The sequence below is a fragment of the Oncorhynchus gorbuscha genome, linkage group LG15, assembly GCF_021184085.1.
Source record: "Oncorhynchus gorbuscha isolate QuinsamMale2020 ecotype Even-year linkage group LG15, OgorEven_v1.0, whole genome shotgun sequence".
Taxonomy (NCBI): domain Eukaryota; kingdom Metazoa; phylum Chordata; class Actinopteri; order Salmoniformes; family Salmonidae; genus Oncorhynchus; species Oncorhynchus gorbuscha.
Genome location: NC_060187.1, coordinates 2367932 through 2395161, shown reverse-complemented (window position 1 = coordinate 2395161; position 27230 = coordinate 2367932). Strand labels below are relative to the sequence as shown.

The window sequence follows — 27230 nt, the reverse complement described above, 5'->3', positions numbered from 1 at the left end:
AATTGATATAAATGGTTATTTATTAAGAAAAAGGAGCAAATCTAAAATCACATGAATAAATAATGATACATTTTACAGTAGTGTTGGGATAAATCGAAACACAAAACCACAGATGCTTGAGCAGGAGAGTTAAGCAGGAGACTTAACTGTGGCTTTAGACACAACATGGACACAATCATGCACTCATTATCCATTGTCTCTCACGTTGGACATCAATAACAACACAAAGATAAATCTCTACATCTTGGTAGGTGATTAGCATCCGTTGACTTGATTTCTCAGGTATGTTCTTTGGGAAAAGAACATCTACACTTACCATAGTTTCACAGTACATCACGATGTCAATTGTACTGTTTGATTCACGTTTCTACAGTTACGTTTTCCTGTAGCTGGGTTTCTGAAGTATACCATATGTACATGGTTGTTTCTGTGGTTAGCTTTCCGAAGTCTACCATGTTTGTTTCTGTGGTTAGTTTTCCTGTAGCTGGGTTTCTGAAGTATACCATATGTACATGGTTGTTTCTGTGGTTAGTTTTCCTGTAGCTGGGTTTCTGAAGTCTACCATGGTTGTTTCTGTAGTTAGTTTTATTGTAGCTGGGTTTCTGAAGTATACCATGGTTGTTTCTGTAGTTAGTTTTATTGTAGCTGGGGTTCTGAAGTCTACCATGGTTGTTTCTGTAGTTAGTTTTATTGTAGCTGGGTTTCTGAAGTCTACCATGGTTGTTTCTGTAGTTAGTTTTATTGTAGCTGGGGTTCTGAAGTCTACCATGGTTGTTTCTGTAGTTAGTTTTATTGTAGCTGGGTTTCTGAAGTCTACCATGGTTGTTTCTGTAGTTAGTTTTATTGTAGCTGGGGTTCTGAACTCTACCATGGTTGTTTCTACAGTTAGTTTTCCTGTAGCTGGGTTTCTGAAGTATACCATGGTTGTTTCTGTGGTTAGTTTTATTGTAGCTGGGTTTCTGAAGTATACCATATGTACATGGTTGTTTCTGTGGTTAGTTTTCCTGTAGCTGGGTTTCTGAAGTCTACCATATGTACATGGTTGTTTCTGTGGTTAGTTTTCCTGTAGCTGGGTTTCTGAAGTCTACCATGGTTGTTTCTGTAGTTAGTTTTATTGTAGCTGGGGTTCTGAAGTCTACCATGGTTGTTTCTGTAGTTAGTTTTATTGTAGCTGGGTTTCTGAAGTATACCATGGTTGTTTCTACAGTTAGTTTTCCTGTAGCTGGGGTTCTGAAGTCTACCATGGTTGTTTCTGTAGTTAGTTTTATTGTAGCTGGGGTTCTGAACTCTACCATGGTTGTTTCTACAGTTAGTTTTCCTGTAGCTGGGTTTCTGAAGTATACCATGGTTGTTTCTGTGGTTAGTTTTATTGTAGCTGGGTTTCTGAAGTCTACCATGGTTGTTTCTGTGGTTAGTTTTATTGTAGCTGGGGTTGTGAAGTATACCATATGTACATTGTTGTTTCTGTAGTTAGTTTTATTGTAGCTGGGGTTCTGAAGTCTACCATGGTTGTTTCTGTAGTTAGTTTTATTGTAGCTGGGTTTCTCAACTCTACCATATGTACATCTCGGTGGAGTTTGTTTGCAACAACTGTGGGCGGAGTCGCTGTCAGTCGATACAAGGAAAGAGTCTGTGGTTGTATTGGATAAAGGTTTTATTAAAAAGTATGGATATCAGCAAACAAAGAAAGGCACACAGCTACAAACAGCTACAGAGGACAAACATAGGTACAAGGTAAGGAATTAAGAAACCAGTTACAGAGGACAAACATAGGTACAAGGTAAGGAAGTAAGAAAGGCAGCTACAGAGGACAAACATAGGTACAAGGTAAGGAAGTAAGAAAGGCAGCTACAGAGGACAAACATAGGTACAAGGTAAGGAAGTAAGAAAGGCAGCTACAGAGGACAAACGTAGGTACAAGGTAAGGAAGTAAGGAAACCAGCTACAGAGGACAAACATAGGTAGAAGGTAAGGAAGTAAGAAAGGCAGCTACAGAGGACAAACGTAGGGACAAGGTAAGGGTTTATCGACGGACAGCGACTCGTTGTAGTTGTCTCCGCTCAACTCCATTGATGTGATGTGCATCGTGGAGTTGAGAAAAACTTGGCTTACAGTAGTCACTGGATTTCAGTCACATTCGCAAACTAACACACTCACTTTAAAGTGTAATAGATTTGATTCTTATTATTTTATTTCTTAAATGGCTTTTAAATACAATGTTATCAGACATTCTGATTAATAGCAGCAGTCCTCTATACTTTGCTAGACGATTAAACGTAGCTTTCACACTAAAGTGTAGCAACTTGGATGTTGTACTAACTTTTCATTACAATAATCATCAATAATCAATAATCAATAATCAAGCAAAATCCTTCATGGAATCTGGATGATGCTAGACGGGGTAAAACAACACTTTCGTCTCTCTCTCTCTCTCTTTTTTTTTGGTGAAAAACTATTTTGAGAACGTTTGATATACTAACCAGTATATTTTAGCAGCACTAACTTCACAGCCGTCTCATTGAATCTCAGTCATCTGTGGTATCTTCTTCAACATCACTCTCTGGTGAGCTCCTGTGTCGGTACTCTGTGGTGTTAGACAGGTGTTTCCAAGCTACGTCCTTCTGGTTACTGGTACCTGTGCTGTTGGAGCGGCCTAGCCGGGCCAAAGCCTGGTGTTTTCCTGAGGTCTTCTCCCTGTCCTCCTGGACCTCTGCTAAGCCCCCCTGGGCCCTCTCAGACCCCTGGTGGTGGAGGTCATGCCTCAGGTTCTCCAGGTTGAGGGCCCAGGGGCCTAGCTTCTGCCAGTTGACCCTCTGGAAAGCCATGATGCAGTGAAGATTCCCTCCCACCTGCCAGGAGAGGAGAGGTTCATGTCAGAAATGCAGTACTCATACTAGAGCTCTGCTACCCGAGCCCATCGGGCCAACCTGACATTATACATTGGGTTAGGGTAGAGCCTGTTACATTTTTCATCAATAAGTACGGTACGGCAGGGCTTGGGTATCACTAGCATTGTGAAGCTGTGCCATTTGCTCGTGCTCTGCAGTACACACATATCTGACTAAGATCATAACATGGTGCCAGATGAGCTTCAACTAATTAAAAAAAAATGTTTTAACCTTTATTTAACCAGGCAAGTCAGTTAAGAACAAATCCTTATTTTCAATGACGGCCTGGGAACAGTGGGTTACCTGCCTGTTCAGGGGCAGAACGACAGATTTGTACCTTGTCAGCTCAGGGGTTTGAACTCGCAACCTTCCGGTTACTAGTCCAACGCTCTAACCACTAGGCTACCCTGCCTAGGAGATATTATTTTACAGATGATAATATTATTCCCCGAGTTTGTCTGAGAGGGATGAAAAGTAACTAACAGCTTGTCTCATGTTTCGTCACTGAGCAGAGCAGCCCGAGCGTAGCCGTTGCTATGGTCACTCACAGACTCAGAGCCACCTTGAGCAGAGTGCATGCAGAGCGAGCAGCGCGCAGGAAGCCAGTGACAGACAGAGGAGTAGCTAATGGATTTACTTACAGAGGAAGTTATTTATGATTTCTGGTTTCGGGCAGGGCCTTAAATTTGGCAAAAGCAATCAGGCCTGGGCAGGGGTCTGAATGTCGCGGGCATGGGTAGGGCTTAAAATTCATGCCAGTTCTGGGCTCTAACGCATCCTCATCCCATTGTTAGCATAACTGGTATCCTAACAACTAACATAACTATAAACTGAAACGAAAATGAAAACCTTTTTGGTTTTGCGGCACTGAATTCCCCTCTCCGTGTGACGTATATCAAGGTATTCTGGATTTTGTGTGTTCAGATCTGTGACAATATCAGCCCACCTAAAAACAACAGCAAGATACAGAAGTGAAACAGTAAATCGACTAAATACAAAATCAACTAAAGAAGACAACAACAACAAAAATACTGCATGTCATTTTTTGTAAACATTAGAAGTCAGAAAGGATCGTACTTTTTACAGTGAATAGCAGGGTGTTTCCTGCTTGGTTCACCAATCAGGATCCAGTGTTCCATTTCATTAGTTGGTAATGTACCCCTTAGAAGTAAACAAGAACAAGTTAACAAGGTACGTGGATGACAGTAGGAGGTACGTGGATGACAGTAGGAGGTACGTGGATGACAGTAGGAGGTACGTGGATGACAGTAGGAGGTACGTGGATGACAGTAGGAGGTACGTGGATGACAGTAGGAGGTGCGTGGATGACAGTAGGAGGTGCGTGGATGACAGTAGGAGGTACGTGGATGACAGTAGGAGGTACGTGGATGACAGTAGGAGGTGCGTGGATGACAGTAGGAGGTACGTGGATGACAGTAGGAGGTACGTGGATGACAGTAGGAGGTGCGTGGATGACAGTAGGAGGTGCGTGGATGACAGTAGGAGGTACGTGGATGACAGTAGGAGGTACGTGGATGACAGTAGGAGGTACGTGGATGACAGTAGGAGGTACGTGGATGACAGTAGGAGGTGCGTGGATGACAGTAGGAGGTACGTGGATGACAGTAGGAGGTACGTGGATGACAGTAGGAGGTACGTGGATGACAGTAGGAGGTGCGTGGATGACAGTAGGAGGTACGTGGATGACAGTAGGAGGTACGTGGATGACAGTAGGAGGTACGTGGATGACAGTAGGAGGTACGTGGATGACAGTAGGAGGTACGTGGATGACAGTAGGAGGTACGTGGATGACAGTAGGAGGTACGTGGATGACAGTAGGAGGTACGTGGATGACAGTAGGAGGTGCGTGGATGACAGTAGGAGGTGTGTGGATGACAGTAGGAGGTACGTGGTTGACAGTAGGAGGTACGTGGTTGACAGTAGGAGGTACGTTTATGACAGTAGGAGGTACGTGGATGACAGTAGGAGGTGCGTGGATGACAGTAGGAGGTGCGTGGATGACAGTAGGAGGTACGTGGATGACAGTAGGAGGTGCGTGGATGACAGTAGGAGGTGCGTGGATGACAGTAGGAGGTGCGTGGATGACAGTAGGAGGTACGTGGATGACAGTAGGAGGTACGTGGATGACAGTAGGAGGTGCGTGGATGACAGTAGGAGGTACGTGGTTGACAGCAGGAGGTACGTGGATGACAGTAGGAGGTACGTGGATGACAGTAGGAGGTACGTGGATGACAGTAGGAGGTACGTGGTTGACAGTAGGAGGTACGTGGTTGACAGTAGGAGGTACGTGGATGACAGTAGGAGGTGCGTGGATGACAGTAGGAGGTGCGTGTTTGACAGTAGGAGGTACGTGGATGACAGCAGAAGGTACGTGGATGACAGCAGGAGGTACGTGGTTGACAGCAGGAGGTACGTGGATGACAGCAGGAGGTACGTGGATGACAGTAGGAGGTACGTGGTTGACAGTAGGAGGTGCGTGGATGACAGTAGGAGGTGCGTGTTTGACAGTAGGAGGTACGTGGATGACAGTAGGAGGTACGTGGATGACAGCAGGAGGTACGTGGTTGACAGCAGGAGGTACGTGGATGACAGCAGGAGGTGTGTGGATGACAGTAGGAGGTGTGTGGATGACAGTAGGAGGTGCGTGGTTGACAGTAGGAGGTGCGTGGTTGACAGTAGGAGGTACGTGGATGACAGTAGGAGGTACGTGGATGACAGTAGGAGGTACGTGGATGACAGTAGGAGGTACGTGGATGACAGTAGGAGGTACGTGGATGACAGTAGGAGGTACGTGGATGACAGTAGGAGGTACGTGGATGACAGTAGGAGGTACGTGGATGACAGTAGGAGGTACGTGGATGACAGTAGGAGGTACACGGTTGACAGTAGGAGGTACACGGTTGACAGTAGGAGGTACGTGGATGACAGTAGGAGTTACGTGGTTGACAGTAAGATAAAATTATTAGTAATCGAAAATAATCAAATGTAATGAATTAGGCCTGTTGTGACCTGTTAGAAAGTAAATGCACGCAGGGATATGAGAAGAATGTACCTGTAGGCCTTGGCTGCTTTGAAAGGTGTGGCCTCGAAGCCCACAGGACAGAAGTAGTGGTTCTGACAGTGGTAAATATAGGCCATGGTTTCATCTCTTAACCCCAGGGTCAACTTCAACAACGCCCCCTCAGCTGGAACAGGGAGGACAAATACTCCATTTAAAATCAAATCAAACTGAATCATGCAGACAGTCTGAACTACTGTATGCTTTTTCATCATCTATTCAGTTTCATTGTCAAAAAACAACAACGAATTCTTTATATAACAGACAAACTGGATGACAAAGTCGAGGCCAGCCCCCCCCAAAGCCACAATTGCTGGATTGGCTGACATTTGAACACATTTTACTCTGTGTATTTCCAAAGCTGAGGCCAGCTTGTTACATCATAGCCAATTTGCTAGTAGAGAGGGTAGACGAGAGGAGAGAGGACAAACTCACCAGTCTCCCCAGCTGTCTTGTGTTTCCCGTGGGGTTTGTACAGAATATAGGAACATCCTCGGACATGGAAATTGTCATTGATTTGCCTGAACCATCTGTTCACAAAGATTTAAATATATATATATAAATATATATAATAATCTGTAGCCATAAACTGTGTGCACCTTGTTTCTAATGTCAGCATTTCTGAGTACTGTACCTCATCAGAGTAGCGTTGCCTGTAAAGGGACCAAACTTAATCTCCTCAAAAGGAGGCTGGAAGCCGAGGATCTGAAGAGCCCCCTCCTGGGAGATGGGTGGGAGACTGAAAATACACACAATAACAATCACATAGCTGTTAATCCTCTTATGTATGACACATTCAAAATGATACTACACGCTATAATTCTGATGGAAACATTTGTCTTGGTGTTTACAGATCTGTTGTATTTATAACAAGTATAAAAGATGGAGTCTGCTTCCCCCAACGAGCGGTGATCCCATTGCCACACGTACAGAGCTACAGACGACAATAAAATGCCTACCTCCCTGCTCCTAGTGTGCTGTACAGAAAGTTCCAGCAGGAAACTAATGAAGATATCCCACATGACGTCTTGTACTGGGGGCGGCTGATACAGTACCTAGAGAACGGAGAGAGGGAGGTGAGAGAGGGAGGGAGGGAGGGAGGTAAGAGAGAGAAGGAAGGAAGGGGAGAGAGAAGGAAGGAAGGAGAGAGAGAGAGAGAGAGAGAGAGAGAGAGAGAGAGAGAGAGAGAGAGAGAGAGAGAGAGAGAGAGAGAGAGAGAGAGAGAGAGAGAGAGAGAGAGAGAGAGAGAGAGAGAGAGAGAGAGAGAGAGAGAGAGAGAGAGAGAGAGAGAAAAGCATGACACTAATGAATGTCTCCTCCACTTGCAGTAATTTCTGGCTCTGTCCGAAATGGCACCACATTCCCTATATAGTGCACTAGCTTTAACCAGAGCCCTATTGGGCAGCAGTCCACTACATTCCCTATATAGTGCACTAGCTTTAACCAGAGCCCTATTGGGCAGCAGTGCACTACATAGGGTGCCATTTGCGATGCAAGCCCACTGTCATCATTGTCAGTAGTTAATACAGTATAACTAGCTCTGTGATAGGTCTATCAGCAGGTAATACAGTATAACTAGCTCTGTGATAGGTCTATCAGTAGTTAATACAGTATAACTAGCTCTGTGATAGGTCTATCAGTAGTTAATACAGTATAACTAGCTCTGTGATAGGTCTATCAGCAGGTAATACAGTATAACTAGCTCTGTGATAGGTCTATTAGTAGGTAATACAGTATAACTAGCTCTGATAGGTCTATCAGTAGGTAATACAGTATAACTAGCTCTGATAGGTCTATCAGTAGGTAATACAGTATAACTAGCTCTGATAGGTCTATCAGTAGGTAATACAGTATAACTAGCTCTGTGATAGGTCTATCAGTAGGTAATACAGTATAATGAGCTGTGTGTTACCTCAGTAATTATAGTATAATGAGCTGTGTGTTAGTTAATACAGTATAATGAGCTGTGTGTTACCTCAGTAATTATAGTATAATGAGCTGTGTGTTAGTTAATACAGTATAATGAGCTGTGTGTTAGTTAATACAGTATAATGAGCTGTGTGTTAGTTAATACAGTATAATGAGCTGTGTGTTAGTTAATACAGTATAATGAGCTGTGTGCTATATTACCATCTCCTGAGGTCCAGGACTTTAATAGTAGTTAATACAGAATAATGTGTGCAACCTCAGTAGTTACAGTATAATATATTACCATCTCCTGAGGTCCAGGACTTTCCTCTGTTTGATCTCGTCCTGCGAGGCGTAGAGAGGAAGGTCCTGCAGGTTCCTACTGCCCCCTGAAGACTTCATCTTCTTCGTACCGACTCTCTTTATGTTGCCTGAAAATAGGACACAAAGTTAAAGCAATCGCTCATACAAGACAGAAACTAAAAGTTCCCATCTCCTCTGGGTGATGGGAGGGGGGAGAGGAGATGGGAGGGGGGAGAGGAGATGGGAGGGGAGAGGAGATGGGAGGGGGAGAGGAGATGGGAGGGGGAGAGGAGATGGGAGGGGGAGAGGAGATGGGAGGGGGAGAGGAGAGGAGATGGGAGGAGGAGAGGAGATGGGAGGAGGAGAGGAGATGGGAGGGGGAGAGGAGATGGGAGGAGGAGAGGAGATGGGAGGGGGAGAGGAGATGGGAGGAGGAGAGGAGATAAGAGACTAGGTGAGAGAGGGAGACAACAGGAGGCCCTTCAATAGGAGGTCCTGATGAGCAGCCATTCTATTACGGGTCTAACTAGATTTACAACTTAAAGCAGGTTGACAGAGGCAATGCAGGTAGCCACTCTGTTGGGTGCTGGATGGCATACCAAATTACACCCTATATAGTACACTACTTTTTAACCAGGGAACATAAGGTTCAGGTCCAAAACTGTATCTGTCAAGCATTCATCAGGTCTGAATATAATCAAACGGTGTGGCGTACTAATGTTCCTAAAGTTATAAATGTTTCTGAGAACTATACGGTACCTTAATTGTTCCATTTCTTTCAACAACAAATATAATACTCAGCTGGGTAATCTTGTCACTGTGAAAAGTAATCTCTCTTGTAGTCACAGTGAAATAAACACAGTCCTCTCATTCACCCTCTCCCGACAGCACACTGATTCTTTAGGTGGTGTCTCTGCCCGTCTGTGGTGTCTCTGCCCGTCTGTGGTGTCTCTGCTCGTCTGTGGTGTCTCTGCATGTCTTACTAGCACTCTGGACAGTGGTGTCTCTGCCTGTCCTACTAGCACTCTGGACAGTGGTGTCTCTGCCTGTCCTACTAGCACTCTGGACAGTGGTGTCTCTGCCCGTCTGTGGTGTCTCTGCCCGTCTGTGGTGTCTCTGCCCGTCTGTGGTGTCTCTGTCCGTCTGTGGTGTCTCTGTCCGTCTGTGGTGTCTCTGTCCGTCTGTGGTGTCTCTGTCCGTCTGTGGTGTCTCTGTCCGTCTGTGGTGTCTCTGTCCGTCTGTGGTGTCTCTGCCCGTCTGTGGTGTCTCTGTCCGTCTGTGGTGTCTCTGCATGTCTGTGGTGTCTCTGCATGTCCTACTAGCACTCTGGACAGTGGTGTCTCTGCCTGTCCTACTAGCACTCTGGACAGTGGTGTCTCTGCCCGTCCTACTAGCACTCTGGACAGTGGTGTCTCTGCCCGTCCTACTAGCACTCTGGACAGTGGTGTCTCTGCCCGTCCTACTAGCACTCTGGACAGTGGTGTCTCTGCCCGTCCTACTAGCACTCTGGACAGTGGTGTCTCTGCCCGTCCTACTAGCACTCTGGACAGTGGTGTCTCTGCCCGTCCTACTAGCACTCTGGACAGTGGTGTCTCTGCCCGTCCTACTAGCACTCTGGACAGTGGTGTCTCTGCCCGTCCTACTAGCACTCTGGACAGTGGTGTCTCTGCCCGTCCTACTAGCACTCTGGACAGTGGTGTCTCTGCCTGTCCTACTAGCACTCTGGACAGTGGTGTCTCTGCCCGTCCTACTAGCACTCTGGACAGTGGTGTCTCTGCCCGTCCTACTAGCACTCTGGACAGTGGTGTCTCTGCCCGTCCTACTAGCACTCTGGACAGTGGTGTCTCTGCCCGTCCTACTAGCACTCTGGACAGTGGTGTCTCTGCCCGTCCTACTAGCACTCTGGACAGTGGTGTCTCTGCCCGTCCTACTAGCACTCTGGACAGTGGTGTCTCTGCCCGTCCTACTAGCACTCTGGACAGTGGTGTCTCTGCCCGTCCTACTAGCACTCTGGACAGTGGTGTCTCTGCCCGTCCTACTAGCACTCTGGACAGTGGTGTCTCTGCCCGTCCTACTAGCACTCTGGACAGTGGTGTCTCTGCCCGTCCTACTAGCACTCTGGACAGTGGTGTCTCTGCCCGTCCTACTAGCACTCTGGACAGTGGTGTCTCTGCCCGTCCTACTAGCACTCTGGACAGTGGTGTCTCTGCCCGTCCTACTAGCACTCTGGACAGTGGTGTCTCTGCCCGTCCTACTAGCACTCTGGACAGTGGTGTCTCTGCCCGTCCTACTAGCACTCTGGACAGTGGTGTCTCTGCCCGTCCTACTAGCACTCTGGACAGTGGTGTCTCTGCCCGTCCTACTAGCACTCTGGACAGTGGTGTCTCTGCCCGTCCTACTAGCACTCTGGACAGTGGTGTCTCTGCCCGTCCTACTAGCACTCTGGACAGTGGTGTCTCTGCCCGTCCTACTAGCACTCTGGACAGTGGTGTCTCTGCCCGTCCTACTAGCACTCTGGACAGTGGTGTCTCTGCCCGTCCTACTAGCACTCTGGACAGTGGTGTCTCTGCCCGTCCTACTAGCACTCTGGACAGTGGTGTCTCTGCCCGTCCTACTAGCACTCTGGACAGTGGTGTCTCTGCCCGTCCTACTAGCACTCTGGACAGTGGTGTCTCTGCCCGTCCTACTAGCACTCTGGACAGTGGTGTCTCTGCCCGTCCTACTAGCACTCTGGACAGTGGTGTCTCTGCCCGTCCTACTAGCACTCTGGACAGTGGTGTCTCTGCCCGTCCTACTAGCACTCTGGACAGTGGTGTCTCTGCCCGTCCTACTAGCACTCTGGACAGTGGTGTCTCTGCCCGTCCTACTAGCACTCTGGACAGTGGTGTCTCTGCCCGTCCTACTAGCACTCTGGACAGTGGTGTCTCTGCCCGTCCTACTAGCAGCACTCTGGACAGTGGTGTCTCTGCCCGTCCTACTAGCACTCTGGACAGTGGTGTCTCTGCCCGTCCTACTAGCACTCTGGACAGTGGTGTCTCTGCCCGTCCTACTAGCACTCTGGACAGTGGTGTCTCTGCCCGTCCTACTAGCACTCTGGACAGTGGTGTCTCTGCCCGTCCTACTAGCACTCTGGACAGTGGTGTCTCTGCCCGTCCTACTAGCACTCTGGACAGTGGGTGTCTCTGCCCGTCCTACTAGCACTCTGGACAGTGGTGTCTCTGCCCGTCCTACTAGCACTCTGGACAGTGGTGTCTCTGCCCGTCCTACTAGCACTCTGGACAGTGGTGTCTCTGCCCGTCCTACTAGCACTCTGGACAGTGGTGTCTCTGCCCTCCTCAGCACTCTGGACAGTGGTGTCTCTTCCTAAGCACTCTGGAAAGTGGTGTCTCTGCCCGTCCTACTAGCACTCTGGACAGTGGTGTTCTGGAAAGCACTCTGGACAGAACTCTGAGATAGCACTCTGGACAGTCTTCATCAACGAGGACTAGCACTCTGGACAGTGGTGTCTGCCAGTCCTACTAGCACTCTGGACAGTGGTGTCTCTCCAGCCATGAAAAGCTGCCAGACTCTGGACAGTGGTGTCTCTGCCCGTCCTACTAGCACTCTGGACAGTGGTGTCTCTGCTACTAGCACTCTGGACAGTGGTGTCCTCTAGCACCCAGTGGTGTCTCTGCCCGTCCTACTAGCACTCTGGACAGTGGTGTCTCTGCCCGTCCTACTAGCACTCTGGACAGTGGTGTCTCTGCCCGTCCTACTAGCACTCTGGACAGTGGTGCACTCTCAGTGGTCTGCCCGTCCTACTAGCACTCTGGACAGTGGTGATCTGTCCTACTAGCACTCTGGACAGTGGTGTTCTGTTGTCCTACTAGCACTCTGGACAGTGGTGTCTCTTTTCCTACTAGCACTCTGGACAGTGGTGTCTCTGCCCGTCCTACTAGCACTCTGGACAGTGGTGTCTCTGCCCGTCCTACTAGCACTCTGGAGATTAATCTATGATGTCCTACTAGCACTCTGGACAGTGGTTCTCTGAAATCAATAACTCTGGACAGTGGTGTCTCTGCCCGTCCTACTAGCACTCTGGACAGTGGTGTTCTGCCCGTCCTACTAGACACTCTGGACACTCTGCCCGTCCTACTAGCACTCTGGACAGTGGTGTCTCTGCGTCCTACTAGCACTCTGGACAGTGGTGTCTCTGCCCGTCCTACTAGCACTCTGGACAGTGGTGTCTCTGCCCGTCCTACTAGCACTCTGGACAGTGGTGTCTCTGCCTGTCCTACTAGCACTCTGGACAGTGGTGTCTCTGCCCGTCCTACTAGCACTCTGGACAGTGGTGTCTCTGCCCGTCCTACTAGCACTCTGGACAGTGGTGTCTCTGCCCGTCCTACTAGCACTCTGGACAGTGGTGTCTCTGCCCGTCCTACTAGCACTCTGGACAGTGGTGTCTCTGCCCGTCCTACTAGCACTCTGGACAGTGGTGTTGTGGTCCTTGCCACTCTGGACAGTGGTGTTCTTCCTACTGCACTCTGGACAGTGGTGTCTCTGCCATGTCCTACTAGCACTCTGGACAGTGGTGTCTCTGTGGTTCCTATGCACTCTGGACAGTGGTGTCTATGTCCTACTAGCACTCTGGACAGTGGTGTCTCTATGTCCTACTAGCACTCTGGTGGTGCCTGTCCCGTCCTACTAGCACTCTGGACAGTGGTGTCTCTGCCCGTCCTACTAGCACTCTGGACAGTGGTGTCTCTGTCCTACTAGCACTCTGGACAGTGGTGTCTCTGCCCGTCCTACTAGCACTCTGGACAGTGGTGTCTCTGCCATGTCCTACTAGCACTCTGGACAGTGGTGTTCTGGTTACTAGCACTCTGGACAGTGGTGTCTCTGCCCGTCCTACTAGCACTCTGGACAGTGGTGTCTCTGTGTTATAGCACTCTGGACAGTGGTGTTCTGGTTGTCCTACTAGCACTCTGGACAGTGGTGTTCTTTAGTGGTGTCTCTGCCCGTCCTACTAGCACTCTGGACAGTTGCAGGTTCACCTAGCACTCTGGACAGTGGTGTCTCTGCCCGTCCTACTAGCACTCTGGACAGTGGTGTTCTATAGTCCTACTAGCACTCTGGACAGTGGTGTCTCTGCCCGTCCTACTAGCACTCTGGACAGTGCTTGATAGTGTATGTGATGTCCTACTAGACTCTGGACAGTGGTGTCTCTGCCCGTCCTACTAGCACTCTGGACAGTGGTGTCTCTGCCCGTCCTACTAGCACTCTGGACAGTGGTGTCTCTGGTGTCTCTGCCCGTCCTACTAGCACTCTGGACAGTGGTGTCTCTGCCCGTCCTACTAGCACTCTGGACAGTGGTGTCTCTGGTCCTATTAATCTGGACAGTGGTGTCTCTGCCCGTCCTACTAGCACTCAGTGTCTCTGTAACTAGCACTCTGGACAGTGGTGTAATTAATCAACAGGTGAAGGATCTTTTAAACAAACAAAAATAGTTCTACAGGAGGAAAAATAGCTGTTCTGGAAAGAGCTAAGAATTGAGATAAACAATCTTCATCCAGGACTATCCTGAAGCTGTAACCAGAAGAGGAAAGAACTTATCCCAGCCATGAAAACCCACCAACAGTGGGGACATTGCTTACATCTGCTAACAGTGTTCTTTGTCCCCCTCCCTCCCAGAAGCCTGTGGGTTATTAATCAACCCCCACCACACACACACCAACTGATTGATAGACTGCTGAATAATGTTTGTTGTTGTTGTTCTTGCTTTGTTCTTTTCATATTATGTTCATCTCTGATCAGCTCCCCAGAAAGGGCTGTAAATAGCCCAGATTAATATATGATAAGAAATAAGGTTCATGAAATCAATAACTTGCTGAAAAATCAGATAACATTCATATATTAGCCATTTCTGAGACTCACTTGGATAATTCATTTGATGATTAGTTAATCAGGGATACAACATCTATAGAGACAGACCAGGAAGATTCTCACTGTAACCAGTGTCTGTAATCTGGTTCAGGTTATTAATCAACCCTCTCAACAGGAATATATTCAGACCAAAGTGAAGATCCCTGGTGTCAAGTGTTATTTAAGTGTTGTGGTTGCCATGTCAAGTGTTATTTAAGTGTTGTGGTTGCCATGTCAAGTGTTATTTAAGTGTTGTGGTTGCCATGTCAAGTGTTATTTAAGTGTTGTGGTTGCCATGTCAAGTGTTATTTAAGTGTTGTGGTTGCCATGGTGTTATTTAAGTGTTGTGGTTGCCATGTCAAAGTGTTATTTAAGTGTTGTGGTTGCCATGTCAAGTGTTATTTAAGTGTTGTGGTTGCCATGCCAAGTGTTATTTAAGTGTTGTGGTTGTTCAGTGTTATTTAAGTGTTATGGTTGCCATGTCAAGTGTTATTTAAGTGTTGTGGTTGCAGGTTCACCTGTAACCAGTGTCTGTAAGCCTATTATTTAAGGGTTTTAATCAACCAAGAGCTAACAGCCAGTATCTCGATAACGTGTGTGAAACCTTGATAGTGTGTGATGTAAGGTCTACTTTCTTAGGGACCTGAATATTGAATCAACCCACTCAACAGGAAGCTTCTCACTGTAACCAGTGTCTGTAATCTGGTTCAGGTTATTAATCAACCCACTCAACAGGAAGCTAATCACTGTAACCAGTGTCTGTAATCTGGTTCAGGTTATTAATCAACCCACTCAACAGGAAGCTTCTCACTGTAACCAGTGTCTGTAATCTGGTTCAGGTTATTAATCAACCTACCAGGGTGTTTACAAACACTACAGGAACAAGATCATCCACATGTATTGATCACATGTTTACTGATACTGTAGAACTTTTTTCTAAAGCTGTATCCGTACCCATTGGATGCAGTGATCACAATATAGTGGCTTTATACAGGAAAGAAAAACTGGGCCTAAAATAGTGTATAAGAGATTAGAGGTCGACCTCTATAAGAGATCATACAAAATATGTTGCTGTGACTCCAACATGGAGGATGTTCCAAATCTTTTGGCCCTCTACTGTTTTCTATTTTTTACCAAGGACCTTTTAAAAAAAGCCTGTGTGTCTATGTACCCGAGATGGCATAGCAGTTCAGACATCTTTTGTCCTCGTCTTGTCGAGTCCTGTATGTATGTATGTATGTATATATGTATATATATATATATATATATATATATATATATATATATATATATATATATATATATATATATATATATATAATATATTTTTTACAACATACATTTTATTTTTATTTTCCATCAACTCATCTTCAAAACACTCTCCTGCAACCCGCCTCACCAATTTATATTTATAAATAAGTATTATTTACCTCAAATCTGCAATCCTCCAAGAAGCTAGCCAGAAGCTAGCCAGAAACTCCAAGAAGCTAGCCAGAAACTCCAAGAAGCTAGCCAGAAACTAACCAGAAGCTAGCCAGAAACTCCAAGAAGCTAGCCAGAAACTAACCAGAAGAAACTAGCCAGAAACTAACCAGAAGCTAGCCAGGAGCTAGCTAGAAGCTAATCAGAAGCTAGTTCAGAAGCTAGTTAGCTTCTTTACTGGCAAATCGTTAGTATTCAGCTAACCACGGTTTGTGGTCATCAGCTATCCTTTAGCTCGAAAATCTATCGCCAGTTTTGTATGGCGCAGCGCGGCTCGGAACGGAACATACCGGACCAATTTTTCTCTCCATGTCCTTGGATTTCAACTGCTCTCTGGACATTCATTCCCGGATCTCACAGCTAGCCAGCTGCTATCCGTGTGTCTATCTGCTCTCTACCCGAAGGAGATCCGGCTGGCTCCTCCGTCGCGATGTTACCTGAACGCTCATCTGCGTGCTCTGGACACCATATGTGAACTGATTGCCCCCCATCTATCTTCAGAGCTCGTGCTGCTAGGCGACCTAAACTGGAACATGCTTAACACCCCAGCCATCCTACAATCTAAACTTGATGCCCTCAATCTCACTCAAATTATCAATGAACCTACCAGGTACCACCCCAAAGCCTTAAACACGGGCACCCTCATAGACATCATCCTAACCAACTTCCCCTCTAAATACACCTCTGCTGTTTTCAACCAAGATCTCAGTGATCACTGCCTCATTGCCTGCATCCGTAATGGGTCAGCGGTCAAACGACCTCCACTCATCACTGTAAAACACTCCCTGAAACACTTCAGCGAGCAGGCCTTTCTAATCGACCTGGCCGGTGTATCCTGGAAGGATATCGATCTCATCCCGTCAGTAGAGGATGCCTGGATATTTTTTTGAAATGCCTTCCTAACCATCTTAAATAAACATGCCCCATTCAAGAAATTTAGAACCAGGAACAGATATAGCCCTTGGTTCTCCCCAGACCTGACTGCCCTTAACCAACACAAAAACATCCTATGGCGTTCTGCATTTGCATCGAACAGCCCCCGTGATATGCAGCTGTTCAGGGAAGCTAGAAACCGTTATACACAGGCAGTTAGAAAAGCCAAGGCTAGCTTTTTCAAGCAGAAATTTGCTTCCTGCAACACTAACTCAAAAAAGTTCTGGGACACTGTAAAGTCCATGGAGAATAAGAACACCTCCTCCTAGCTGCCCACTGCACTGAAGATAGGAAACACTGTCACCACTGATAAATCCACCATAATTGAGAATTTCAATAAGCATTTTTCTACGGCTGGCCATGCTTTCCACCTGGCTACTCCTACCCCGGTCAACAGCACTGCACCCCCAACAGCAACTCACCAAAGCCTTCCCCATTTCTCCTTCTCCCAAATCCGTTCAGCTGATGTTCTGAAAGAGCTGAAAAATCTGGACCCCTACAAATCAGCCGGGCTAGACAATCTGGACCCTTTCTTTCTAAAATTATCTACCGAAATTGTTGCCACCCCTATTACTAGCCTGTTCAACCTCTCTTTCGTGTCGTCTGAGATTCCCAAAGATTGGAAAGCAGCTGCGGTCATCCCCCTCTTCAAAGGGGGGGATACTCTTGACCCAAACTGCTACAGACCTATATCTATCCTACCATGCCTTTCTAAGGTCTTCGAAAGCCAAGTCAACAAACAGATTACCGACCATTTCGGTACTCACCATACCTTCTCTGCTATGCAATCTGGTTTCAGAGCTGGTCATGGGTGCACCTCAGCCACGCTCAAGGTCCTAAACGATATCTTAACCGCCATCGATAAGAAACATTACTGTGCAGCCGTATTCATTGATCTGGCCAAGGCTTTCGACTCTGTCAACCACCACATCCTCATCGGCAGACTCGACAGCCTTGGTTTCTCAAATGATTGCCTCGCCTGGTTCACCAACTACTTCTCTGATAGAGTTCAGTGTGTCAAATCGGAGGGTCTGCTGTCCGGACCTCTGACAGGGGTGCCACAGGGTTCAATTCTTGGACCGACTCTCTTCTCTGTATACATCAATGAGGTCGCTCTTGCTGCTGGTGAGTCCCTGATCCACCTCTACACAGACGACACCATTCTGTATACTTCCGGCCCTTCTTTGGACACTGTGTTCACAACCTCCAAACGAGCTTCAATGCCATACAACTCTCCTTCCGTGGCCTCCAATTGCTCTTAAATACAAGTAAAACTAAATGCATGCTCTTCAACCGATCGCTACCTGCACCTACCCGCCTGTCCAACATCACTACTCTGGACGGCTCTGACTTAGAATACGTGGACAACTACAAATACTTAGGTGTCTGGTTAGACTGTAAACTCTCCTTCCAGACCCATATCAAACATCTCCAATCCAAAGTTAAATCTAGAATTGGCTTCCTATTTCCCAACAAAGCATCCTTCACTCATGCTGCCAAACATACCCTTGTAAAACTGACCATCCTACCAATCGACTTTGGCGATGTCATTTACAAAATAGCCTCCAATACCCTACTCAACAAATTGGATGCAGTCTATCACAGTGCAATCCGTTTTGTCACCAAAGCCCCACATACTACCCACCATTGCGACCTGTACGCTCTCGTTGGCTGGCCCTCGCTTCATACTCGTCGCCAAACCCACTGGCTCCATGTCATCTACAAGACCCTGCTAGGTAAAGTCCCCCCTTATCTCAGCTCGCTGGTCACCATAGCATCTCCCACCTGTAGCACACGCTCCAGCAGGTATATCTCTCTAGTCACCCCCAAAACCAATTCTTTCTTTGGCCGCCTCTCCTTCCAGTTCTCTGCTGCCAATGACTGGAACGAACTACAAAAATCTCTGAAACTGGAAACACTTATCTCCCTCACTAGCTTTAAGCACCAACTGTCAGAGCATCTTACAGATTACTGCACCTGTACATAGCCCACCTATAATTTAGCCCAAACAACTACCTCTTTCCCAACTGTATTTAATTTATTTATTTATTTTGCTCCTTTGCACCCCATTATTTTTATTTCTACTTTGCACATTCTTCCATTGCAAATCTACCATTCCAGTGTTTTACTTGCTATATTGTATTTACTTTGCCACCATGGCCTTTTTTGCCTTTACCTCCCTTATCTCACCTCATTTGCTCACATCGTATATAGACTTGTTTATACTGTATTATTGACTGTATGTTTGTTTTACTCCATGTGTAACTCTGTGTCGTTGTATCTGTCGAACTGCTTTGCTTTATCTTGGCCAGGTCGCAATTGTAAATGAGAACTTGTTCTCAACTTGCCTACCTGGTTAAATAAAGGTGTTCTCAACTGGCCTACCTGGTTAAATAAAGGTGTTCTCAACTAGCCTACCTGGTTAAATAAAGGTGTTCTCAACTGGCCTACCTGGTTAAATAAAGGTGTTCTCAACTGGCCTACCTGGTTAAATAAAGGTGTTCTCAACTAGCCTACCTGGTTAAATAAAGGTGTTCTCAACTAGCCTACCTGGTTAAATAAAGGTGTTCTCAACTGGCCTACCTGGTTAAATAAAGGTATTCTCAACTAGCCTACCTGGTTAAATAAAGGTGTTCTCAACTTGCCTACCTGGTTAAATAAAGGTGTTCTCAACTAGCCTACCTGGTTAAATAAAGGTATTCTCAACTAGCCTACCTGGTTAAATAAAGGTGTTCTCAACTTGCCTACCTGGTTAAATAAAGGTGTTCTCAACTAGCCTACCTGGTTAAATAAAGGTATTCTCAACTAGCCTACCTGGTTAAATAAAGGTGTTCTCAACTGGCCTACCTGGTTAAATAAAGGTGAAATAAAATGTTTTAAAAAATGTACGCTGATGATTAAACCCTGTATGCGTCAGCAACCACAGCTAGTGAAATCATTGCAACCCTAAACAAAGAGTTGCAGTCTGTTTTAGAATGGGTGGCCAATAATAAACTGGTCCTGAACATCTCTAAAACTAAGGGCATTGTATTTAGTACAAATCAATATCCAAATTCTAGACCTGAGCTGAATCTGACTATTGACCAAGTTGAGGAGGCTACAGTTTACTTGCAGTTTCCTTAGATTGTAAACTGTCGTGGTCAAAACATATAGATTCAATGGTTGTAACAATGGGGAGAGGTCTGTCTGTAATAAAGAGATGGGGAGAGGTCTGTCTGTAATAAAGAGATGGGGAGAGGTCTGTCTGTAATAAAGAGATGGGGAGAGGTCTGTCTGTAATATAGAGATGGGGAGAGGTCTGTCTGTAATAAAGAGATGGGGAGAGGTCTGTCTGTAATATAGAGATGGGGAGAGGTCTGTCTGTAATATAGAGATGGGGAGAGGTCTGTCTGTAATATAGAGATGGGGAGAGGTCTGTCTGTAATATAGAGATGGGGAGAGGTCTGTCTGTAATATAGAGATGGGGAGAGGTCTGTCTGTAATAAAGAGATGGGGAGAGGTCTGTCTGTAATAAAGAGATGGGGAGAGGTCTGTATGTAATATAGAGATGGGGAGAGGTCTGTCTGTAATAAAGAGATGGGGAGAGGTCTGTCTGTAATAAAGAGATGGGGAGAGGTCTGTCTGTAATATAGAGATGGGGAGAGGTCTGTCTGTAATATAGAGATGGGGAGAGGTCTGTCTAATAAAGAGATGGGGAGAGGTCTGTCTGTAATATAGAGATGGGGAGAGGTCTGTCTGTAATATAGAGATGGGGAGAGGTCTGTCTAATATAGAGATGGGGAGAGGTCTGTCTGTAATATAGAGATGGGGAGAGGTCTGTCTGTAATAAAGAGATGGGGAGAGGTCTGTCTGTAATAAAGAGATGGGGAGAGGTCTGTCTGTAATATAGAGATGGGGAGAGGTCTGTCTGTAATATAGAGATGGGGAGAGGTCTGTCTGTAATATAGAGATGGGGAGAGGTCTGTCTGTAATATAGAGATGGGGAGAGGTCTGTCTGTAATATAGAGATGGGGAGAGGTCTGTATGTAATATAGAGATGGGGAGAGGTCTGTCTGTAATATAGAGATGGGGAGAGGTCTGTATGTAATATAGAGATGGGGAGAGGTCTGTCTGTAATATAGAGATGGGGAGAGGTCTGTCTGTAATATAGAGATGGGGAGAGGTCTGTCTAATAAAGAGATGGGGAGAGGTCTGTCTGTAATATAGAGATGGGGAGAGGTCTGTCTGTAATATAGAGATGGGGAGAGGTCTGTCTGTAATAAAGAGATGGGGAGAGGTCTGTATGTAATATAGAGATGGGGAGAGGTCTGTCTGTAATATAGAGATGGGGAGAGGTCTGTATGTAATATAGAGATGGGGAGAGGTCTGTATGTAATATAGAGATGGGGAGAGGTCTGTCTGTAATATAGAGATGGGGAGAGGTCTGTCTGTAATATAGAGATGGGGAGAGGTCTGTCTAATAAAGAGATGGGGAGAGGTCTGTCTGTAATATAGAGATGGGGAGAGGTCTGTCTGTAATAAAGAGATGGGGAGAGGTCTGTCTGTAATATAGAGATGGTGAGTATTTTGAAAAGAATACTGAGTAAATGTTGCACAATCCAGGAGGAAAGCTCTTAAGAGACTTTACCAAAGAACACTCACAGACGTAATCACTGCCAAAGGTGTTTCTGACCAGTATTTACTCAGGGGGGGTGAAAACGTATCTCATTAATGTATATTCATGTTTTATTTTTCAGTCATCTTTAAAATAATGGTAGGATTTTACTTCTACTTTGACAGAGTATTTTGTGTAGCTCATTGACAACAAAATGACAGTTTAATCCCACTTTGTAACACAATAACATGTGAAGATATCCAAAGGGGGGGGGTGAATACTTACGATTCCCACGGTACCAACAACAGATGGTCTGAACAACAGTTACAGGCACATATTTCTTAGTAACAGATGAATCAGCATGAGAACAATACTAAGTCATTCAAAGCATATTCATGAGACTAAAAACATACTGGAAATGATGTCTCCAAAAGCAAGCAGAACCCTGTTTTATACTATATATTATTTAGGTTATTGATTTTGCTTACTTGTCCTGGGCTTTCGAGTTAGCACAGCATCAAAGTTAGTGGTATCAATCTCCCAAGCCAGGATAGGCTTGGTGTTGCTGCAGGACACCCCCTCCATGTCAAAGTCTTCATCTGAAGCCTCCTCTACACCTGCAGGCTGCCCCTGACCCTGAGACAGGTCCACAGTGTTGGACTTCACTAATGGGGTCCCGCTGCCATCCTGCTTGCTGTGGGCCACCTCTCTGGGGGTGCTGGGGAGCCGGTAGAGAGAGGCAGCCTGGTTGAGGAGGGCGTAGTCTGAGCAGACCGTGTAGAACTTCTCCCTGGAGTGAGTGACAGGGCAGGTCCACGGGAGCTGGAGCTCAGCGCTGGAGGCTCTCCGGGTCCTCAGGGAGTCCCGGGTGAGAGTGGTCAGTAGGCCGCGTTGGTCATCCTCTCTGTCAGGGGTGGGGGTCGCTGGGACAAGGGCATAGCCTGGTCGCCTGGCTCACTCCCAGATACATTAGGTCCTGAACTATCCCCACTGTTAGGCATTGAAGAGAGGACTGGGATGTTGGATGAGAGAATTGTTTAAAGTTGAAGTGGTTGGTCTGTTTAGAGGGGTGGGTTGTCATCTATGCTGCAGAAAGGGTTAAACATATATATTTATTAAAACTTCAAATTGGGTTCAAATATATCAACCAGGAATGGTGTTTTTGGGCTTATAAAAGGTAACGTGTTGAAAGGTAATTCATAGTCAGTAACTAACATAGAATTGAAGGTATCCCAAAGGCCAGCAGATGGCGATGTTGAGTAATTTAATCTTACGGTCCAGATGGAATCTATCCAGCTGGCTATGCAGCTGTCTATGCACTCGTATCCCCATGGACTGGTTTGTACATTAAACATTCTCCATTCAGGCTGTAAGGGTGTAATGTTCCTCCTGAACTCAATTGAATGGGGAGAAGGTCGGGAAAAAAACGGGTGGAATTTACATACTTTTTTATGAAACACTATTTTCCACCACCATGCTAAAGTGGCTAATGCTACTTCCTGATGTTGTGTATCGTGTTCAGCCAATCAGACCAGGGGTGGGGGAAAAACAGACTGCTGCAACCTGATTGGCTGAACGTAATATGCAACATCCAGGACTAACATTAGCTACTCTAGCATGGTGGTGGAAACTGGTGCTTCATAAAGAAAGTATGGGGTCTCCTGAGTGGCGCAGAGGTCTAAGGCACTACATGCCAGGCTGTGTCACAACCGGCCGTGGCCGGGAGTCCCATAGGGTGGTGCACAATTGGCCCAGCGTCGTCTGGGTTAGGGGAGGGTTAGACCGGGGGTTTTCCATGGCTCATCGCGCTCTAGCGATTCCTTGTAGCGGGCCGGTCGCCTGCAAGCTGACCTCAGTCGTCAGTTGAACAGTGTTTCCTCCAACACATTGGTGCGGCTGGCTTCCTGGTTAAGAAGCAGTGTGGCTTGGCGGGTGATGTTTCAGTCCTTCGCCTCTCCCAAGCCCGTTGCAGCGATGAGACAAGATCGTAACTACCAATTGGATATCACAAACGTTTTATTTTTTTATGCCTTATCACCATTAAATCTAGTTAAGGAGGAAAACTACACCCTTGCAGCCTCAATGGGAAATATTTTATGTACAACCCGGTTCAGGGATAGGTGCGTTCCCATTGAATGAATGGTCAAATGAAACGACTCAATATCGTTTCCTGCCAGCCTTTTGGCTAACTTTACGGCAAGCCCTGATATTAATTCAGCCATAACCTGATCTACAGTAGCATGAGCACTTGCTAAGGAGAATGTATTGGACATTGAGTACAAAACACACTTAGGAGTGGTGTAAATTATTATTTTTTACATTACACGGCCGTTCAATCATAAAGACAAAAATAAGAATATGTATTTTGCGCCCACTAGGCTAGACGGCCGTCACCACCTGTCATCTCAGAAGATGGCATCTGACACTCTGAAATATGCACGCAATAAACCTGTAACATTTGGTACACATACCTTGCATTGTGTCGTGGATTTTTAACTTGGTAGTTACCTAGGTAGCCACATAGTATGAATTTCTCCTGGTGGGATAAATAAGCTGTTGTATATTGACGTCCTCCTCCTTCCGCTGTACAGTAATGATGAACTAACCCATTGCGTAACTAGGGGTGCTCAACCGTCATCTTCCACAATAATTTCTCACAGACAGTTCTAAATTAACGCTTTGCTAAAAAAACAAATCAAATAAAAATGGAAGTTTAAAATGGTTCAATTTATAGGGATTTCACATTTACTGATCCTATTTCTTCATCATTTTACACACAATATTCGGCGTTCACGAAGGGTCATCAACCCCTAACCAGACATCCGGTTTTCTTTAACCAATCAGAATAAGCCTTTTGGCTATGTGGGGTGCACTTGATTTACCTCGCTGGTATGGAACGCCGTTTTACACTATTCGAAGCGTCAAATAAGGACCTGAATGTGACTATCACGCCATGTAATCATTTAACACGTTCATTCATTGTTTATGTAATTATTACACATTGATTAGACTATCACTCGTATTTCATATGTCACAACGATTCACTGATACGTGTGCTATGATGCCGGTAAAGTTGTGTTTCGCTCACCGGCTGCTGCCTCACGACCGCAGACACACTCCCCCAAGCTATGGACGGTGCTGGCTATAAATAAAATAAAAACTAGCTAGCTAATGGACACAAACAATGTTCTTCCCCCAAAAACATAGCAAAACGACATGCTCTGTTTCAGTAGCTAGCTAACTATCTATCTAGGTGTCATCATCTAAAATACCCCTTATTTATAAAACAGTTCTAATTTGATGAATGGTCACCTATGTGAAGCTAGCCACAATAAGGATGCGCCTAAATAATGGAATTTGCTGTTCGCCTTAAAAAGAAAATAGAATATAAAAATATATATATTCTATTGAACCTTCATTTAACTAGGCAATTCAGTTAAGAACAAATTATTATTTACAATGACGACCTAACCCGGACGACGCTGGACCAATTGTGCGCCCCCTTATGTCTAATTGTAAGTGTTACAAATGAATACGAAAAGTGGAATAATGGAATATATCATGCGAAACGAGGTTGGATTGTTGTTATATAAATTCAACAAAAGACAATAATTTGTTAATTTGACAAAAATCTTTTGAAATCACACTGTGGATGTATTAGACTTTAGAATAGCATACTTGTTTCACCGTACAGCCTTACCCTATGGATTGTGGATCAATGACATGGGGTATCAGTCTACCCAGGGACACCCACAGAACATTAGCGTCGAAGCTCTTATTGCAGGACTCTGAAACCACCGTGAATTGAGCCACATGTATTGTACCCGTCAACCTACTATATGTATTGAACAATATTCCAGAGAAAAAACAATACCAAGTGTATTTTCTGGAGTCTTGATAACTCTGAGGAGGACTTTCCCCACAGTCAAAGTGCCACAATAAGATCTACGACGCTAATAGTTGCGTAAAAAGTTGCGTTCTGTGGGTGTTAAGAAGCAGACTGATACACTATTTTATTGCTCCATAAATTCCAGCCCTCTAACCTTGTTAAATATTATCTAGTCTAAATATGGCGTGATTCCATCAGTTGTGTAACCTGCGTAACTTTCAACGAGGAACTTTTATTTTGAAAGAAAACGGCAAAATCCACTATTGTGGATAATCCTTATTGTGGATAGCTTCACAGCACGGTTCCGGTTCCGGTTCACGCCTCTCTAGCCAGATGAAGCTAACTGGCAGCTTATAACGTTAGCTGTGGTCAACAGGGTTAAGTAGCTGGATAGCTAATTATTTTCATGAAATGAAGTTCGATTTCAATCGGGGAACAACGCTAGCTAATACTTACTCGCATGGATTCCTAAATCATCGCTAAAAAAATATTGAAAATGACTGCAGTTTCTACTGGTCATTGCTTTCAGGCTGGTTGCATCGATGCTAGCTAGGTACCAAGCTAAAGCTAGCTAGCTACCCCCAGAGGTTGCTGATAACATCTGTAGTAAACATATTTACAAGCCGTTTTGATCCTGATCGTGCTTCTACACCTGCATTGTTTGCTGTTTGGGGTTTTAGGCTGGGTTTCTGTACAGCACTTTGAGATATCAGCTGATGTACCAAGGGCTATATAAATAAAATTGATTTGAAATTTGATTTGATCTTATTTCAAATGCTCACATAGACGTTTTCCCATTCGGTGGAACAAATCGTGCGTTATTACCAACGTGGTAAACACATTGTGGCCGGTGTGGGTGCTTGTTTGTAGAATAATTTTGTACAACTTTGACAGTGCTGGTGGCGCTTGGCTTTCACACACAACATAATTATTATTTTATGTATATATTTTTTGACAAGTGTAACGGATGTGAAACGGCTAGTTTAGTTAGCGGTGTGCGCTAAATAGCGTTTCAATAGGTTACGTCACTTGCTCTGAGACCTTGAAGTAGTGTTTCCCTTTGCTCTGCAAGGGCCGCGGCTTTTATGGAGCGATGGGTCACGATGCTTCGTGGGTGACTGTTGTTGATGTGTGCAGAGGGTCCCGGGTATGGGCGAGGGGACGGTTTAAAATTATACTGTTACACAAGCATTTGACCTAAACGGCTACCCACGTTTCTCTCTTGTTGATTAGCAATAGAACGGCTAGTTTCTTTATTTCGTTTGGTCATGACTTCACATGGACATGCCGAAATAAATGATCCAATTCTTATTCCAGTCACAGGAAAGTTCTTATATCTTGAACAAATAAAAACAGTAATAGTAATGACTGTAAACCTGTTTTTGTTCCACAATCTTTCGGGAGTTTGGTGCGGAGCTCGGTTAAAAAAAGCGTCTGTTCAAGCCGTCATCTTGACCTCAGACCACTGCTTGTAATTCTTCGTATTTTGGCGAATGTAGTGGAACTTTTGACATACTTAACTATATCCATGCTATGACCAATACGCGTACTACATACTCAATGTACGTCACTAATAGTACCGTCAGTGCGGTTAGTCTGAGTATTCAAACACAGCCGGTGTCTTGGCCAGTAAGAGCCTTTGAAGATACCAGGCTTTCGAGGCTTAGAATAATGTAAGTGAATTAGGAAAAAAACGATATCCCCACATTAAAATAGCTAACTTGTCAACGATGCCACGATGTGTGGTATATGGATACAGCCAGCACCAATTTAAGGGATGTGGGAATGAAAGCTGGTTGAGAGAATGCCAAGAGTGTACAAAGCTGTCATCAAGGCAAAGGGTGGCTACTTTGAAGAATCTCAAATATAAAATGTATTTCGATTTGTTTAACACTATTTCGGTAACTATATGATTCAATGTGTTATTTCATAGTTTTGATGTCTTCACTATTATTCTACAGTGTAGAAAATAGTAAAAATAAAGAAAAACCCTTGAATGAGTAGGTGTGTCCAAACTTTAGACTGGTACTGTAGATACAGTGGTGATTTCACAATGTAAATCATGGTGGGGTAAACACTATAACATTGACAAACGGTGCCCATAAACTGTTAGGACCTCCATAAAGTTGTCCCAATGGCAGAGTCCCAACAGCATTTCCCATCCTGTCCCCAACGTTGGCATAGCTACTCAGTGTATGAATTCTGTGGACATTAAGTTAGCATAGCTACTCAGGATATGGATTCTGCTAACAT

At 45.4% G+C, this 27230-nt stretch overlaps 1 protein-coding gene across 1 annotated transcript; it reads right to left on the bottom strand.

The window, feature by feature from the left end:
• On the bottom strand, positions 1-22000 carry LOC123996441 (basic immunoglobulin-like variable motif-containing protein; the record flags this gene model as incomplete). The annotated part of the gene is made up of 9 exons (XM_046299809.1): positions 1-2849; positions 3738-3834; positions 3966-4049; positions 5962-6094; positions 6403-6497; positions 6602-6706; positions 6927-7022; positions 8180-8306; positions 21577-22000. Coding segments are annotated over 9 exons (1485 nt in total), but the record flags the coding sequence as incomplete, so codon positions are not given.
• Between the last annotated feature and the right edge of the window lie 5230 nt (positions 22001-27230).